The 16108-nt window shown below is 45.1% G+C and overlaps 1 protein-coding gene across 1 annotated transcript in view; it reads left to right on the top strand.

The window, feature by feature from the left end:
• Nucleotides 1–16108, top strand: part of TAFA4 (TAFA chemokine like family member 4) — a 327199-nt gene that overhangs the window by 103757 nt on the left and 207334 nt on the right. The window contains exon 3 of the mRNA XM_075321396.1: nt 3996–4111. Coding sequence (XP_075177511.1) covers nt 3996–4111 — 116 coding nt within the window. The remainder of the gene's footprint in view (nt 1–3995; nt 4112–16108) is intronic.

The raw sequence follows: 16108 nt of genomic DNA, 5'->3' as shown, positions 1-16108 counted from the left end.
GTACTTTGCATACTACGACATCGCAGGTGCGATGTCGGTGGGGTCATGTCGAAAGTGACGCACTTCCTGCGTCGCTCTTGACATCGTAGTGTGTAAAGCCTAGCTGATACGATTAAGGCTGGGGCCACACTGGGCACTAGTGCAATGCTCGCATGAGACTCGGCTCGCGCTGGCAGCACAGCAGGAGCCGAGTGTCATACGAGTGTGCCTACATCTGAGCTCCGATCATGTGAGCAGACCTCAGCTGCGGGGGGCGGGCTGGCACGGAGGAGGGGCGGGAGGGATTTCTCTCCCTCTCTCCTCCGTAGTTGGCTATTGCCATTCTCGCACTGCACTGGCAGTACACCGGTGTACCGCGAGTGCAGTGCGATTTTTCTCTCGCTCCATTCACTTGAATGGGTGCGAGAGAAAGACTCAGCTTACAGTTGTAGCATGCTGCGATTGTTTTCTCGGTCCGATTAGGGCTGAGAAAATAATCACTCATGTGCGCTGACACAGGCTAGAATTGGTCCAAAGGGAATGCGATGTTTTATCGCACTCCACTCGCACCGATTTTCTCGCCGTATGGCTTAGGCCTAACAAGCGCAAAAGCGTCGTAATCGTATGATCGGTGCAGCGTCGGCGAAAACCATAATTATGGCGACGCGACGGTCAGATGTTGTTCTTCGCTCCTGCGGCAGCACACATCGCTGTGTGTGAAGTCGCAGGAGCGAGGAACATCTCCTACTGGTGTCACCGCGGCTCCCGTTGGATATGCGGAAGGAAGAAGGTGGGCGGGATGTTTACATCCCGCTCATCTCCGCCCCTCCGCTCCTATTGGCCGCCTGCTGTGACATCGCTATGACGCCGCACAACCCACCTCCTTAATAAGGAGGCGGGTCGCCGGCCAGAGCAACATCGCAGGGCAAGGTGAGTGTATGCGAAGCTGGCGTACCGATACTTTTCGCTACGCTAGCTATCACTACATATCGCTGCTGCGACGGGGGGGGGGGGGACTATTGCGCTCGGCATCGCAGCATCGGCTTTCGATGTCGTAGTGTGCAAAGTACCCCTTACCTTCCCTGCGACGTCGCTGTGACCAGCGAACCACCTCCTTTCTAAGGGGGCGGTCCGTGCGGCGTCACAGCGACGTCACTGAGCGGCCACCCAATAGAAGTGGAGGGGCGGAGATGAGCAGGACGTAACATCCCGCCCACCTCCTTCATTCCGCACTGGGGCCGGCGGCAGGTAAGGAGAGGTTCCTCGTTCCTGCAGCGTCACACGGAGCAATGTGTGCTGCCGCAGGAGCGACAAACTACTTCGTACCTGCAGCCCCAACGATATTCGAGAATGGACCCCCAATGGACCCCCACGTTTTTGCGACGATGCAAAATCGCTCATAGGTGTCACATGCAACGGCATCGCTAATGTGGCCGGATGTGCGTCACAAAATCCGTGACCCCAACGACTTTGCATTAGCGGTGTCGTAGCGTGAAAAGCCCGCTTAAGATATATTTTATACTTGCTCTGGTTCAATCCTATTTTTTCACCTCCTGTTCAGTCTCCTTAACCTTGATCCATATTTAGGCTATTTTTTTGGGGGAAAAATCTGTTCCTGTCCCTGACCTCCTGGTTTAAGCTCATCTTCATGACCATGCTCTTCCAGCCTGCTCCACCAGCCAGCAGCTATTCAGTAGATACAACCCATGTGCCCCTGTGTAAAGCGGGCTTTACACGCTACGATATCGCTAGCAATTTCTAGCGATATCGAGCGTGTAAGTACCCACCCCCGTCGCACATGCTATATCGTGTGATCGCTGCTGCAGCGAACATTATCGCTACGGCAGCGTCACACATACTTGGTCGTCGTCGTCGCTGTGACTGCCAAACAATCCCTCCCTCAAGGGGGAGGGACGTTCGGCGTCACCGCGACGTCACTAAGCGGCCGGCCAATCAAAGCGGAGGGGTGGAGATGAGCGGGACGCAACATCCCGCCCACCTCCTTCCTTCTGCATTGCCGGTGGATGAAGGTAAGGAGACGTTCCTCGCTCCTGCGGTGTCACACATAGCTATGATGGCTGGCGCATGAGCGATGAACAACATGGGTAAACAACCCTTACCGATTTTTGAGTTTGGGATGACCTCTCCATGGTGAACGATTTTCACCATTTTTGAGGTCGCCTAAGGTCGCTGGTCACACGCTGCGATATCGTTAATGACGCCGGATGTGCGTCACTAACAACGTGACCCCAACGATAAAACATTAACGATATTGTAGCGTGTAAAGTCCCCTTAACTCTATAACCTGATACTGGGGTTAAAGGGTGAAGGTAAGCGTAACCCATACAATCTGGTAGAGATAGTGGCCAATGCTAAGCCTATCCATCAAAGCCGTGGAAGCTGGATTAAGAGTTGCCAATCTCAGTGCCCCATGACACTTCTAGGTCTTCTTCTGTAACCAAGTAAATAGTTTTTGTGAATTGTGGAGCAAAGTTATCTGCTCTAGAGGTACAATTTGGAAGTTGAGTAACTCATTTTTAGTCTATTTCTTCCGAAGCTAAGGCTTGGTGGAGTTTGTAATTCTTTCTTCTTGGGGTTCAACAATGCGGTGCTGCAGATAAAAAGGTCAACAAAATTCTGGGATGTATGAAGACAAGCATTGAATCTAGATCAAGAGAGGTAATTATTCCCCGATACTCTGCCCTGATCAGACCCCACCTGGAATACTGTGTACAATTCTGGGCGCCCCAAATCAAGAAAGACATCGATATATTGGAGCAAGTCCAGAGAAGAGCAACCAAGATTGTAGAAGGTCTGCAAACTATGTCATAGGAAGAACGGGTAAAAAACCTAGGGATGTTTAGTTTGAAAAAGAGAAGGCTGAGAGGAGACTTAATAGCGGTCTACAAATATCTGAAAGGTTACAGTGCAGAGGGAGCGGCCCTATTCTCAATAGCACAAAGAAGTACAAGAAGCAATGGGATGAAACTTGAAGGAGATTCAGATTAGACATTAGGAAAAACTTTGACAGTGAGGGCAGTCAGGGAGTGGAACAGGCGACCACAAGAGGTAGTGAGGGCAGTCAGGGAGTGGAACAGGCGACCACAAGAGGTAGTGAGGGCAGTCAGGGAGTGGAACAGGCAACCACAGGAGGTAGTGAGGGCAGTCAGGGAGTGGAACAGGCGACCACAAGAGGTAGTGAGGGCAGTCAGGGAGTGGAACAGGCAACCACGGGAGGTAGTGAGGGCAGTCAGGGAGTGGAACAGGCGACCACGGGAGGCAGTGAGGGCAGTCAGGGAGTGGAACAGGCGACCACGGGAGGCAGTGAGGGCAGTCAGGGAGTGGAACAGGCACCACAGGAGGTAGTGAGGGCAGTCAGGGAGTGGAACAGGGGACCACTGGAGGTAGTGAGGGCAGTCGGAGTGGAACAGGCAACCACAGGAGGTAGTGAGGGCAGTGAGGGAGTGGAACATGCTACCATAGGAGGTAGTGAGGGCAGTCAGGGAGTGGAACAGGCGACCACAGGAGGCAGTGAGGGCAGTCAGGGAGTGGAACATGCTACCATAGGAGGTAGTGAGGGCAGTCAGAGAGTGGAACAGGCGACCACAGGAGGTAGTGAGGGCAGTCAGGGAGTGGAACAGGCTACCACGGGAGATGTAGAGCTTTCCATCAATGGAAATCTTCACGTGGCAACTGGATAAATATATAACTGGGATGATTTAGGAAAACCTGCACTCGCAGGAGGTTGGACCCGATGGCCCTTGAGGTCCCTTCCAACTCTACCATTCTATGATTCTATGTGAATTCCTTTATGTTAGAAAAATTGGATCTGATTGGAGTGATGCATTTAGTGACTAAACCTCTATACTCATTGCTACAAAGGTACTGTCATGAATATGGAGCACTGAATTTTTTGGGACGCCCCTTAATTTCTAGTTGCACTTTTGATCCAGTTCCTAGGTTCTGCTTTCAGTGTATGTGTGACAATGACATTATCTTGTATTTTTCTCCATTAGGATGAGATTCAATGCCAATTCAATGCTCCTGACTCACTGGCTCATCTTGGCCTACGTCTTCATGGTGTGCTGTAAAATGTTGTCAGCCTCAAGCCTTAACTCCCGAGGGCAAACAGGTAGGAAACGTTCCGCTCATCACCCGCCAATTAATATCCTGTCCTATCTCTTAGCCATTGCTAATTCATGGCCCTGATATCCGGCCTCAAGTGGAAGGTTCCTTTAATTTCTCGTAAATCCTGCGGGTTTTTTTTTTCTGTTCCGTGTGGGATCGGTACTTTCCCGTTCATCATTTTGTTTTATGTTTTTCATTTCTTTTTTTTTTCTCCTCTAATCTTTCCGCAGAGATTCAGAATCCACATTGTATTTTCCTTGTCAACCTTTACCTGTTTATTCAGTTTTATTTTGTAGCCGCGACTCCACCGCTGTAGTAAAATGGAGCCCGGAGCTGAATTATTTAGTATAATTTTGTACACTGTAATGATCTCAGCTACATACTGTACTAGACTCTGCTCCCAGATGGGAAATGACTTAGCATAATGCATGTGAATCAGTGAGGACGATGGCGGTATTAAATTTAGCCCATTCCCTTCACTGGGTTTTTCACTGCACAATCAGATGATGCAATGAAGGTTTTCCAGCAAAACGTTGCAGAAAATAAGCTTCGCTAATCGTATAATTTGCCATAGGGTTTTACTTGGATTCACCAACTTTTTGAAATCATCTTTTGGGAAAGTAGCACAATTTGTTTAGTGCCCATTTTGCTACTGGCTATACCCTTTTATTTCCTGCCCCTTTAAATGTGCCCCCCAGCTACAGGGGGCTCTGCTTTTTGGCAATGAAATGTCACGAGTCAGTCACGTGGTTTCTGGCCATAGAAGGTCACAGCGTTTGGCTGCACAGAATGCTCCCTGACTTTCCATTGTTCCTGCTGTCAGTATTCATTGGTATAGGTAGCTTTCCTGCTGGATTCATCTCTCCCCCTTTTGGACCCAGCAGGAGCTCGCCTTCCACCCAGCAGGAGCTCGCCTTCCACCCAGCAGGAGCTCGCCTTCCACCCAGCAGGAGCTCGCCTTCCACCCAGCAGGAGCTCGCCTTCCACCCAGCAGGAGCTCGCCTTCCACCCAGCAGGAGCTCGCCTTCCACCCAGCAGGAGCTCGCCTTCCACCCAGCAGGAGCTCGCCTTCAACCCAGCAGGAGCTCGCCTTCCACCCAGCAGGAGCTCACCTTCCACCCAGCAGGAGCTCACCTTCCACCCAGCAGGAGCTCACCTTGCCTTCCACCCAGCAGGAGCTCACCTTCCACCCAGCAGGAGCTCGCCTTCCACCAAGCTGTTGATTATCAGTATTCCCTTTGTGCTTATATACCCCTTCCTTTGGGCAGATGCTGGTGATATTTTCAGTTCTTTCAAGACTAGGTTGCAAGCAGGTGGCTTGTACTCCTCTGTGGTGTCGTAGCTGAAAGCTCTACTGAACTTCCAGCTGAGTCATCCAATGATAAGTAGTTCATGCTTTCCCCTCTGTGTGTCCTCCTCGTGTCTGCTTTAGTTTATTGGGTTTGATGAAGCATTTTTCCCACCCATTCCCTATTTAGGGTCCAGCACTAGGGATACCTAGGGTCAGGTATCCAGCTCGGCGCATAGGTGCAGAACCTATCTAGGGTGGTGAGGGACCCCCAGGGACCAGCACTAAGGATACCTAGGGTCAGGTATCCAGCTCGGCGCATAGGTGAAGAACCTATCTAGGGTGGTAAGGGACCCCAGGGACCAGCAGTGGGTTCGGTTAGGGGTCACCTCTTCCCTCTCCCTAGACAGAAGATTTACCTTCCTTTCCTTTCCTTTCGCCTTGCGCTTGGTACTTCCCCGAACCTAGCGTGACATGAAAACCTTGGTGAACTATGTGTTGAGGAGACTTGCTTTCAAGAGAGATCTTCCATTCTTCTATATTGTAGTCAAATTCTGATAATAGGGATTGTCCGACCACTACGCAAAATTTATAGGCAGGTAGGGATGGTGTAAAAAAATAAAATGAGGCATTCTCACCTGCTTTTACCCCCACAGATCCTACGCAAACTGCTCTGGAGTCAATTACTTCTTGTTCTTTAGTCACTTGACCACTCAGTCTTATGATTAGCTGCAGCGGTTAGGTAACTGGATGCACATCTGATGTTTCAAGTCACTTGACCACTGCAGTCAATTACAAACCTTAAAGGTCAGGTGACCAGAGAACGAGACATTATTACTTTCTGGCCTTTACGGGATCTATGGGAGTTACAGCAATTGAGTAACATTGATTTTATTATTAACACCATCCTTAATGCCTTTAAATTTTGTGTAGAGGCCAGAGAACCCCTTTAAAGAGGACCTATCAATTGCCATAAATTTATATCTGAGTTGGGACTACTTTGATTAGGAACTTTAAAAAAATTATTACTTATAATGCAAATACTTTAACTGATCTGTTCAAGTTCATATAGGGTGATTAATAATTAAAGATGAACTGTCACTTGCCAATAATATTTAATTTTGTTACCTGGTGTAAATGTCTCTGTTCTCCTGAATGGTGAGATGTTTTTCTTTTGTTCCTGTGCCTCTGCGTTCACGAGATATGGCCAATTCTTTTCTGTATGCAAATCTAATCTTTTATCCAACTGGGAGTGGTCCTTGAGAACACACCCACAAGGAGTTAATGATAAATCCCACTTGGCTAAAATGACTAGATTTATATACAGGGAAGAAGAGGCCGTATCTCAGGAACAGAAAGGCACAGGAACAAACGGATAACAACGCTGGATTCAGGAGAACAGTGGAATTTACACCAGGTTACAAAATTCAATATTATTGGCAAGTGGCAGATCATCTTTAATTAGGAGAGCAGTGGCATTGTCAGTTGACCAGAGAACAAGACATTATTACTTCCCGGCCTACACTGGATCTATGAGGGTTACAGCAATTGAGTAACATTGATTTTATTTATTTTAAATTTTGTGTAGAGGCCAGAGAACCCCTTTAAAGAGCACCTACCACTCACCATAAATATGTATTTTATTACCTGGTGTAACTGTCTCTGTTCTCCTGAATCCGGCAATGTTTTTCTTTTGTTCCTGTGCCTCTGCGTTCACAAGATATGGGCAATTATTCTCTGTATCTAAATCTTATCTTTTATCCAACTGGGAGTGGTCCTTGAGAACACGCCCATGAGGAGTTAATGACAAATCCCAATTGGCTAAAATGACTAGATTTATATACAGGGAAGAAGAGGCCAAATCTCAGGAAGGGAGAGGCGCAGGAACAGAAGAAAAACATCGCCAGATTCAGGAGAACAGCGGTATTTACACCAGGTAACAAAATTAAATATTATTGGCAAGTGACAGGTTGTCTTTAATTATTAACCACTCTGTATGAACTTGAACAGACCAGTTAGGGTGTTTGCATGATACATAATTTTTTAAAGTTACTAATCAAAATAGTTCCAACTCAGATATATCACATGAAACACAAACAAAGAGATACAAGTGCAAGTGCCAAGACATATGCAAACACAGAATCTATGAAATTTAAACTATATCAATGCTATATAGAATATACTTGAAAAAGGTTCTTTTCTCAAAATTTGGCCAATTCTTTTGTGCTCATCTACCGCGGCAAGGTGACCTTTCTTTGATGGGACCCTAGTGCTCAAACCCCCACCAACCAGAAAATGATCACCTTTGTCTATGGAAACAGTGAAAAAACTTAAGTGGGTAGCACTTGTTGATTTGTCTTAAGTCACTCTTCATTTAAGGGCTCGCTCGCATCAGTGTATACCTTGGACAAGTGCTTCCGCATGTTTTATTGGATAGCGCTTGCTACAGTGTTATACTATGTGGCAGTGTTATCCATTGCTTTTTTCCTTATGCCAATTTGACATGAGAAACAAAGACTTGCTACATGCTGCAATTGATAGCGTATAAGTCTATGGGTGTGTGCAAAACATTGTACTGCACTCGGATGTCATCCAAGTGACAGTCTGATTTACACGGACAGACAAAGGAGAAGATGGAGAAATTATGTTCTTCATCTTCTCCACACTTGTGCTTTGATTCTCGTATGCAAGAGAATTGCCCCGTGATTGCATCACAGGGCTGCTGATGGCAGCGAAGAACAGCGCGATCCCACTGTCACATTTTAACAGCATGATCTAAGTGGCAAGCAGGTGCGGGTTGTAAACAATGTTACTATATGCAAACAGCACATATTCTGGAGCAGCTGTGGGCTGTATTTCTTAGGCTGGGAGGCCCCAATAACAATGGGCCTCCCCAGCCTGAGAATACCAGCTCACAGCTGTCTGCTTATCTTGGCTGAATATCAAAATTGGGGGATCGCACACCATTTTTTTTAAAAAATATTTATTTAGTTTTTTTTAAAAAAAGCTGCATATGGTCCCTCATATTTTGATACACAGCCATGGCTGTGATGGGGCTGGAAGTGGATGGTGTCTGCAATAGTGGAAATGCGAACAGTTACCAAACAAATGATGAATTTTACCAATTTTGAGAAAAGTGTTTGGGAATCCGAATGCTCAAGACTCATGCTGAATTTGAGATTTGCAAACCTTTTTCGAACAAGTTCACTCATCTCGCTGACATCGAGCGCAGATATTTCCACCCTCAACTGGTTGTTCAAGGCATAAATACATGTCACAAGATGCACACGCGGTAGCATTGTCCATGGAGCACATAACACCTAACTATGCTCTGATGTCAAACTATGATATTGTGTTTAGCTATGCATTTTTCTGCAGCCCAGTAGGCACTGGAACTTGTGTTCTCCAACCAGCATGTAACAGGTGTGGCACTGGCTACCATTCACTAAGACTTTACTAACAAAGTTTTTCTTTGTGTGATATAGCCACCACTTACGGGGAGTGTGGTCAGAAACGTAGTCAGGAAAGCTGGGGTCTGTTAACAGGAGGACACGTATCAGTCCAAGGAGAAAACAGAGTCGTAGTCAGGCCAATATCCAAGGGTCAGATATCCAGGAGAGCATGTAGTAAGTTCAGGGAGAAAACAGACGTGGTCAGGTAACGGTCCAAGGTCAAAAGAGCAGGCGGTCCCAAAAGGAACAGGTAGCGGACAGAGAGAAGTCAAATAACAGTCAGAGAACAAAAATCAGAATACTAGCAAAGACACAAGACAACAGCACAACTGCAAAACCAGAGAATACAACTGGCAATGTTCTGAGCGAGCATGCTCAGTAAAGAAGCCTGAGCAATTATCAAGGAGCAGGAACACCTGAGTAATCAGCACCAACATGGAATCCAGTGCTTTCAATCAAACTGCTAGCTAACTTAGGAAATCGCAGCAGAGCATCTCCAAAGACAAGATGCTCTGCACAGAGGAATAGTGACACTTTGCTCCCAGAACTCCCCGCAGGAGCAGCAGCAGCAACAGCAACAACAGCAGCAACAGCAACAACAGCAGCAGCAGCAGCGACAGCAGCATCAGGACCTGACTCCTTTTAAACCTTTCTCTACCCAGGTGTCTGCGAATTGTTGCCTTTTCTCCCATTATATTCACATGAAACGGATTACAATGAATCATATAAATCATGAAATCACAGCATAGTACAAAAGATAAGGCATCAGTGCTGTGTAATAAACAATGAATCACCTGGCAACATACTTTATCCTAACCGCAAGGTCTTCAAAGAGGTGCAAGTCATCTTCCAATCCTTTACACGCCGTCGTCTCCGCAATCGCGCACTTTTCAGGATGACCACTAGAGGGCTCTGCAAGGCTAAAAATAACATTTAAATGTCTCCTTTTCTTCCAAAGAGATTTTCCGTAGCCTCTGCTTAGAATCATGGGTCATTTTGTAATTTTATGAAATACAATACTTTACATCTGATTTTGCTTTTCTTACATTCCGCTGTTCGATGTTATATGTTATAAAATATTAAAACCATTCTATTATATGTCGTTTTAATGAGATTGGATGCAAAAAAAGGGAACCCACCCTGAGATTGCTGCAGATATGGAGTCAAATCCTTCTAAAATTGTAATTTCACATAAATATTTACCGGAAAGTTAGATTCTAGGCATAAAGATGGCATCATAATCCCTTCATTTTCCCACTAGTGGCCCCACTTTAAATCTCGCTGTATTATAGTAATATTTGGAACCTTATTTCTAAAGTATCACCTTTAATAATCAATATTTATAGGACCCAATTGCTGATGCTCTTATTAAATCCTCTTTTTTTTTTTGCTTTTATGAGACATTGTGCATACAGTCTCATCTGTTTCCCATTTACTGTGGCACTATCAGTGGCTTTCCTCAGCCACCACTAGGGGGAGCTCTCTGCATATAGATTGATACAGATCCCATAAAGTTCTATTTTTCAATAACTCCTCAGCACCCCCTATTGGCCATTAAAAGCACCTTCACAAATGGTATTAAACATGTATTTATAGGATATTTTTAGAACTATATGAAAAATGGTGGATGTTAAAGTATCAGGCCAATTTGAAAATATAATTTGTAAGGGACACATAGCGTAAGTCGTTACAACCCTAAATATCAGGGAAATGGGTTCTTTCTGGTCAGGGGCGGCCATATCATTGGTGAAGCCTCTGCAGCCACACAGGGGCCCGAGAGCTTGGGGGTCCATTGCTACCTCCAAAGCAAGTGAAATGTTGCATTTTTCAGAGCTCTTGGGCTGCAAAGGGCCCATATATTGTTCTTGCACAGGGACCCTTTTATGTCTGTGTACGCCAATGTGCCCAGCTGCCCAGGCAAAACTGCTTAGACATCACGTCTATTTTAATATATATTAAAGAGGTCTTGCTGTCTAGCGAATGGCTGGGGCTGGTAAGCAGATCAAGTAGCTGAGCACATTCGGTGACCAATCAGGGTGCACTGTTCAATCCCATAATGATACCCTATTATTACCGGATTTTGTCCTTGGTCCCATCTCTCTGGCTCTGACTTGGTTGTGTCCCTCGGCTTGTTTTTTATATGCTGGCTAATTGTTCCGCTAGCCAACAGCAACTCCATGATCAACCAAAATCCCTTTGCCGCAAAGTCTCAAGGGGTGAATATAGCAAGGCATTTCCTGCTGAGCAGAGTGACTACTGCAAAGACTAGTAACTACAATCTGCATAACCTATTTTAGTATGTTCCCTGCCTTTTGTATATTTTATTTTATATTTCAAAGAATTTCTTTACACCCCCTTGAAGTATAATAATTTCAATGACATGACTGATTACTCTGTCACAGTCTACACAGCAAAGCCAAAAAGTCACATGCAGAATATAGAACATCTGTATTGTGTTGCTGCCCATTTATTGCTACACTTGTAGCCTTTTCCCCTACAGTTTTAGGAACGGAATCATAGATGTTATTCTGGCAATTGATTCCCTGACAAAGGGTTACTTAGGGGTAGTTGATATCTGCAGGTCTGGTGGGTGATACTTGGGGGTCTCCGATCACACCATTTGTGTATAACATGATAATATTCTGTTTTATATTTATGTATTTAGTGTACGTTTATGAATATAATACTCCATGTGTGTTCTATGCACAGATTTTGATAATGACATGACTCTGCTGACTCTATCCCAGTCTACACAGCACAGCAAAAAAGTCACATGTACAATATAGAACATATGTATTGTGTTACTGCCCATTTATTGCTACACTTGTAGTCTTTTCCTCTAGAGCTTTAGGATCTGAACCATGGATGCTATTCTAGCAGTTGATTCACTGGCATATGGTTACCTAGGGGTAGTTGATATCTGCAAGTCTGGTGGGTGATACAAGGGGTTCTCCGATCACACCATTTGTGTATAACATGATGATATTCTGTTTTATATTTATTTATGTAGTGTACGTTTATGAATATAGTTGTGATGCTGTCACTACTTAGAGCAGAATGGATGGAAGAGTAGTCAGGAAAGCTGGGGTCTAGTAACAGGAGGACATGTATGAGCACAAGAAGTAAACAGAGGCGTATTCAGGTCAATATCCGATAGTCAGAAATCCAGGAGAGCACGTAGTAGGTTCAGGGAGAAAACAGAGATGTGGTCAAGTAACTGTTCGAGGGCAATAGGCAGGAAGTTACGACTGGAACAGGGAGTGGGCAGAGACTGTCAAATAACAGTCCTGGGTCAGAGAACAAAGATCAGAACACTAACAGAGACACAAGCCAACAGCACAACTGCAGAACCATAAAGTACAACTGGCAAGGTTCTGGGTGAGTATGCTCAGTAAGAAGCCTGAGCAATTACCAGAAAGGTGGAACATCTGGGTAATCAACACCAACATGGAATCCTGAGCTGTCAAACAAGCTGCTAGCTCAGTAACTCAGGAATGCACAGCAGAGCATGTCTAAAGGCAAGATGCTCTGCACAGAGGAATCGTGTAACTGTCAGGAATGTAAATCAGGAAAACGCAGCAGAGCATCTTCTAGTCTGCAAGATGCTCTGCACAGAGGAATCATGACAATAGTATTCCATGTATGTTCTGTGCACAGGTTTTGATATTGACATGACTCTGTTGACTCATTCCAGTCTACACAGCAAAGCCAAAAAGTCACATGCAGAATATAGAACATCTGCATTGTGTTACTGCCTATTTATTGCTACATTTGTAGTCTTTTCCCCTAGAGCTTTAGGAACTGAATCATGGATGATATTTTGTCAATTGATTCACTGGCATAGGGTTATCTAAGGGCAGCTGATATCTGCAGGTCTGTTGGGTGATACCTGGTGTTCTCAATCACACCATTTGTGTATAACATTATGATACTCTGTTTTATATTTATGTATGTAGTGTACATTTATGAATATAATACTCCATGTGTCTTCTACGCACATTTTTTGATAATGACATGACTCTGTTGACTCTATCCCAGTCTACACAGCAAAGCCAAAAAGTTACAGCAGAATATAGAACATCTGCATTGTGTTGCTGCCCATTTATTGCTACACTTGTAGCCTTTTCCTCTAGAGCTTTAGGAACTGAACCATGGATGCTATTCTGGCAGTTGATTCAATGGCATAGGGTTACCTAGGGGTATTTGATATCTGCAGGTCTGTTGAGTGATACCTGGTGTTCTCAATCACACCATTTGTGTATAACATTATGATATTCTGTTTTATATTTATGTATGTAGTGTACATTTATGAATATAATACTCCATGTGTCTTCTACGCACAGGTTTTGATAATGACATGACTCTGTTGACTCTATCCCAGTCTACACAGCAAAGCCAAAAAGTTACAGCAGAATATAGAACATCTGTATTGTGCGTGACTTGTATGAAAAATTGAATGTTTTAGGTTTTATGGATAATTACATGTCGCCGATTGCTTTCTAACCTTCATGGACCTAAGATGATGTATATTTCTCCATTTTTATTGTGAATATTTAATCAGATCCCCAATGAATGCCTCCCAAGCATCTATTGTGCGATCTGACTGATTTGTAAAACATGGTAATAAATGAAGACATCATCCCGGATCCAGCTGTACGCGGTGTCACCTCAACTTGTAAAAATAGCGGCCCAGGCCTTATTAATCTCAACAGTATAATGGTGAACGCTATAAGTCTCAGGATAGCAAGGTGACCCCCACACGAAGACTGGAAGGAAGAAGTTGGAGTTAATACCATTTGACTTTACTCATTTCAATAGACATCATCATTTGTTACTGAGAAGACATTTGCGGCATGAACACATTTGCTATTTCTCTCTCTCTTTCTTTTCAATTCCCATTTGGATTTTTTTTTAGCACTTTTACTACCCAGCCTTTGTGTGTCTGACCTCTGCAATGCAATCGGGGCCCATGGGGACCGCGGGCGTAGAGAAGGTCAGCTGCACGGTACAGTATGCGACTGGAGTAAAGTACAGGCTATTGTGGTGAATAAATATTGTAACCTTGGACCTTCACCATTCACGGCTTAAATCATGTTTTACATCTGTTTGTTAACATAAAAAAAACAAAGAAAAAAAACATCAATTTTGCATTTCAGCAACTTTTTAATACAAAATTAATCAAGGACCCTGTATAATTTGCATTAATACACCTGTAAGTGTGTAATTCCTTTACAGCTCCCCCACAGGAAGAATTAAGTATTGCATGGCGTCTATTGAAACCAATATGCTCTTATAGACATTCCTGGTCCTCCAGCGTGAGGGCCCCTGTACTATTAACTCCATATCATGCGATGTTCAGCTTTACACACATTTGGCGGCATGGTCACGGTGGGGGCTCAGACCTGGCTACCATCAAACCTACCTCTGGGATAAAGGACAGCGCAGAGTCTCGAGTTTGAGGGCCAGCCTAGGAGCCCCTGTTCTGTCATTTCAAACCCTGTGATCCTGTGACACTCCAAATATTCAATATTTGAATTACAGAATCTGGCTGGCAACCTGATTCTTTAAAGCTGTTCAGCCAGAACCGGGCGTTGGCTAATTCAGGTTCACTGGTCTTCAGCTCTGTAGGAGTTAATTTCTACAGACTGGTAAGCAGGAACTAGGAGCTCAAGTTGCTAATTGCTATGTGCAGCTGTCTCCCTCCTAGGAGTCAGTGTCATGGTAGGGGCTCAAACCTGGCTACCATCAAGCTTACCTCTGACATAAGGGATAGCGCAGAGTCTCTTGTCTGCGGGCCAGCTTAGCTGCCCCTGTTCTGTCATTTCATGCCCTGTGACACTCCAAATATTCAGTATTTGAAATACAGAATCTGGCAAGCAACCTGATTCTTCAGAGTTGTTCAGCCAGAGTCAGGCATTGGCTGATTCAAGTTCACTGGTCTTCAGCGCTGCAGGAGTTAATTCCTGCAGACAGGTGACTAGGAACTAGGAGCTCAGGTTGCTAATTGCCATGTGCAGATGTCTCCCTCCTAGGAGTCAGGGTCATGGTAGGGGCTCAGACCTGGTTACCATCAAGTCTACCTCTGAGATGAGGGACAGTGCAGGATCTCAAGTCTAAGGGCAGCCTAGAAGCCCCGGTTCTGTCATTCCATACCCCATGATACTTCAAATATCCAATATTTGAAAATTGTTTTAAGTGGGATGTTTCATGAATACAAACCCCAGTCTTTATGCCCTATCAGAACATATGGAGTTTTTCAACTTTATGAGCCAAGATAAGGAGCTGTTCTTCAAAAATGGCTTCTAGTCTGCTTGACTTAAAAAAGTTATACAGGATTTTTTTTTTTACTATGTACCTAAAAACTAAAAGGCAGGTAGTTGCTAACAGAGGCAACTACCTGCCTGTTTTCGGTGCTGGCTCAGAGCTGTCACTGACTGCTTCTGCTGGCGTTTCAGCTACTCCATGTCAACAGAGCAGCTCTTTTTCTTCTGGGCTGCTCTGTTGATGGGGCGTGACTACTGGCATCATGCTGATTGACAGCTGTCTCCCTGCAATTAGGCAGTCAAGAGCTGACTGCCAAATAGCATGAAGTCGAAAGGATAAGGTTTTCTTTCTGAGACATTGCTATTGCTGTTCCCTGCAGTTTCTTTGTGTAAATCCCTTCCTAGTTATCTCCTATTTTGTTTCATTTAGGTTTGGGAGGGTTTCAATGTATTCTATTATTCTTTTTGGTTTCTTGTATTCCATCATTCCTGTACGACTGTGTTTGCACGTTCCTCTGCCTATGTCTCACCTACTGCCTTAAGTGCTCTTCATTTATGTACATTGCTGTTTTTGTCTTACACTTGGTTTATAGCTTAGGATGCAGTTAAGGACACTTAGGCGGGCTTTGCACGTTGCGACATCGCAAGCCGATGCTGCGATGTCGCACGCAATAGTCCCCGCCCCTGTCGCAGGTACGATATCTTGTGATAGCTGGCGTAGCGATAATTATCACTACGCCAGCTTCACATGCACTCACCTGTCCTGTGACTGTCGCTCTGGCCGGCGACCCGCCTCCTTCCTAAGGGGGCGGGTCGTTCGGCGTCACAGCGACGTCACACAGCAGGCGGCCAATGGCGGCGGAGGAGCGGAGATGAACAGGATGTAAACATCCCGCCCACCTCCTTCCTTCCGTATAGCCGCTGGCGGGAGGTAAGGAGATGTTCCTCGCTCCTGCGGCTTCACACACAGCGATGTGTGCTGACGCAGGAACGCGGAA

The sequence above is a fragment of the Anomaloglossus baeobatrachus genome, chromosome 8, assembly GCF_048569485.1.
Source record: "Anomaloglossus baeobatrachus isolate aAnoBae1 chromosome 8, aAnoBae1.hap1, whole genome shotgun sequence".
Lineage (NCBI taxonomy): Eukaryota > Metazoa > Chordata > Amphibia > Anura > Aromobatidae > Anomaloglossus > Anomaloglossus baeobatrachus.
The sequence above is the reverse complement of the archived record's forward strand: the minus strand, read 5'-3'. Positions and strand labels throughout refer to the sequence as shown.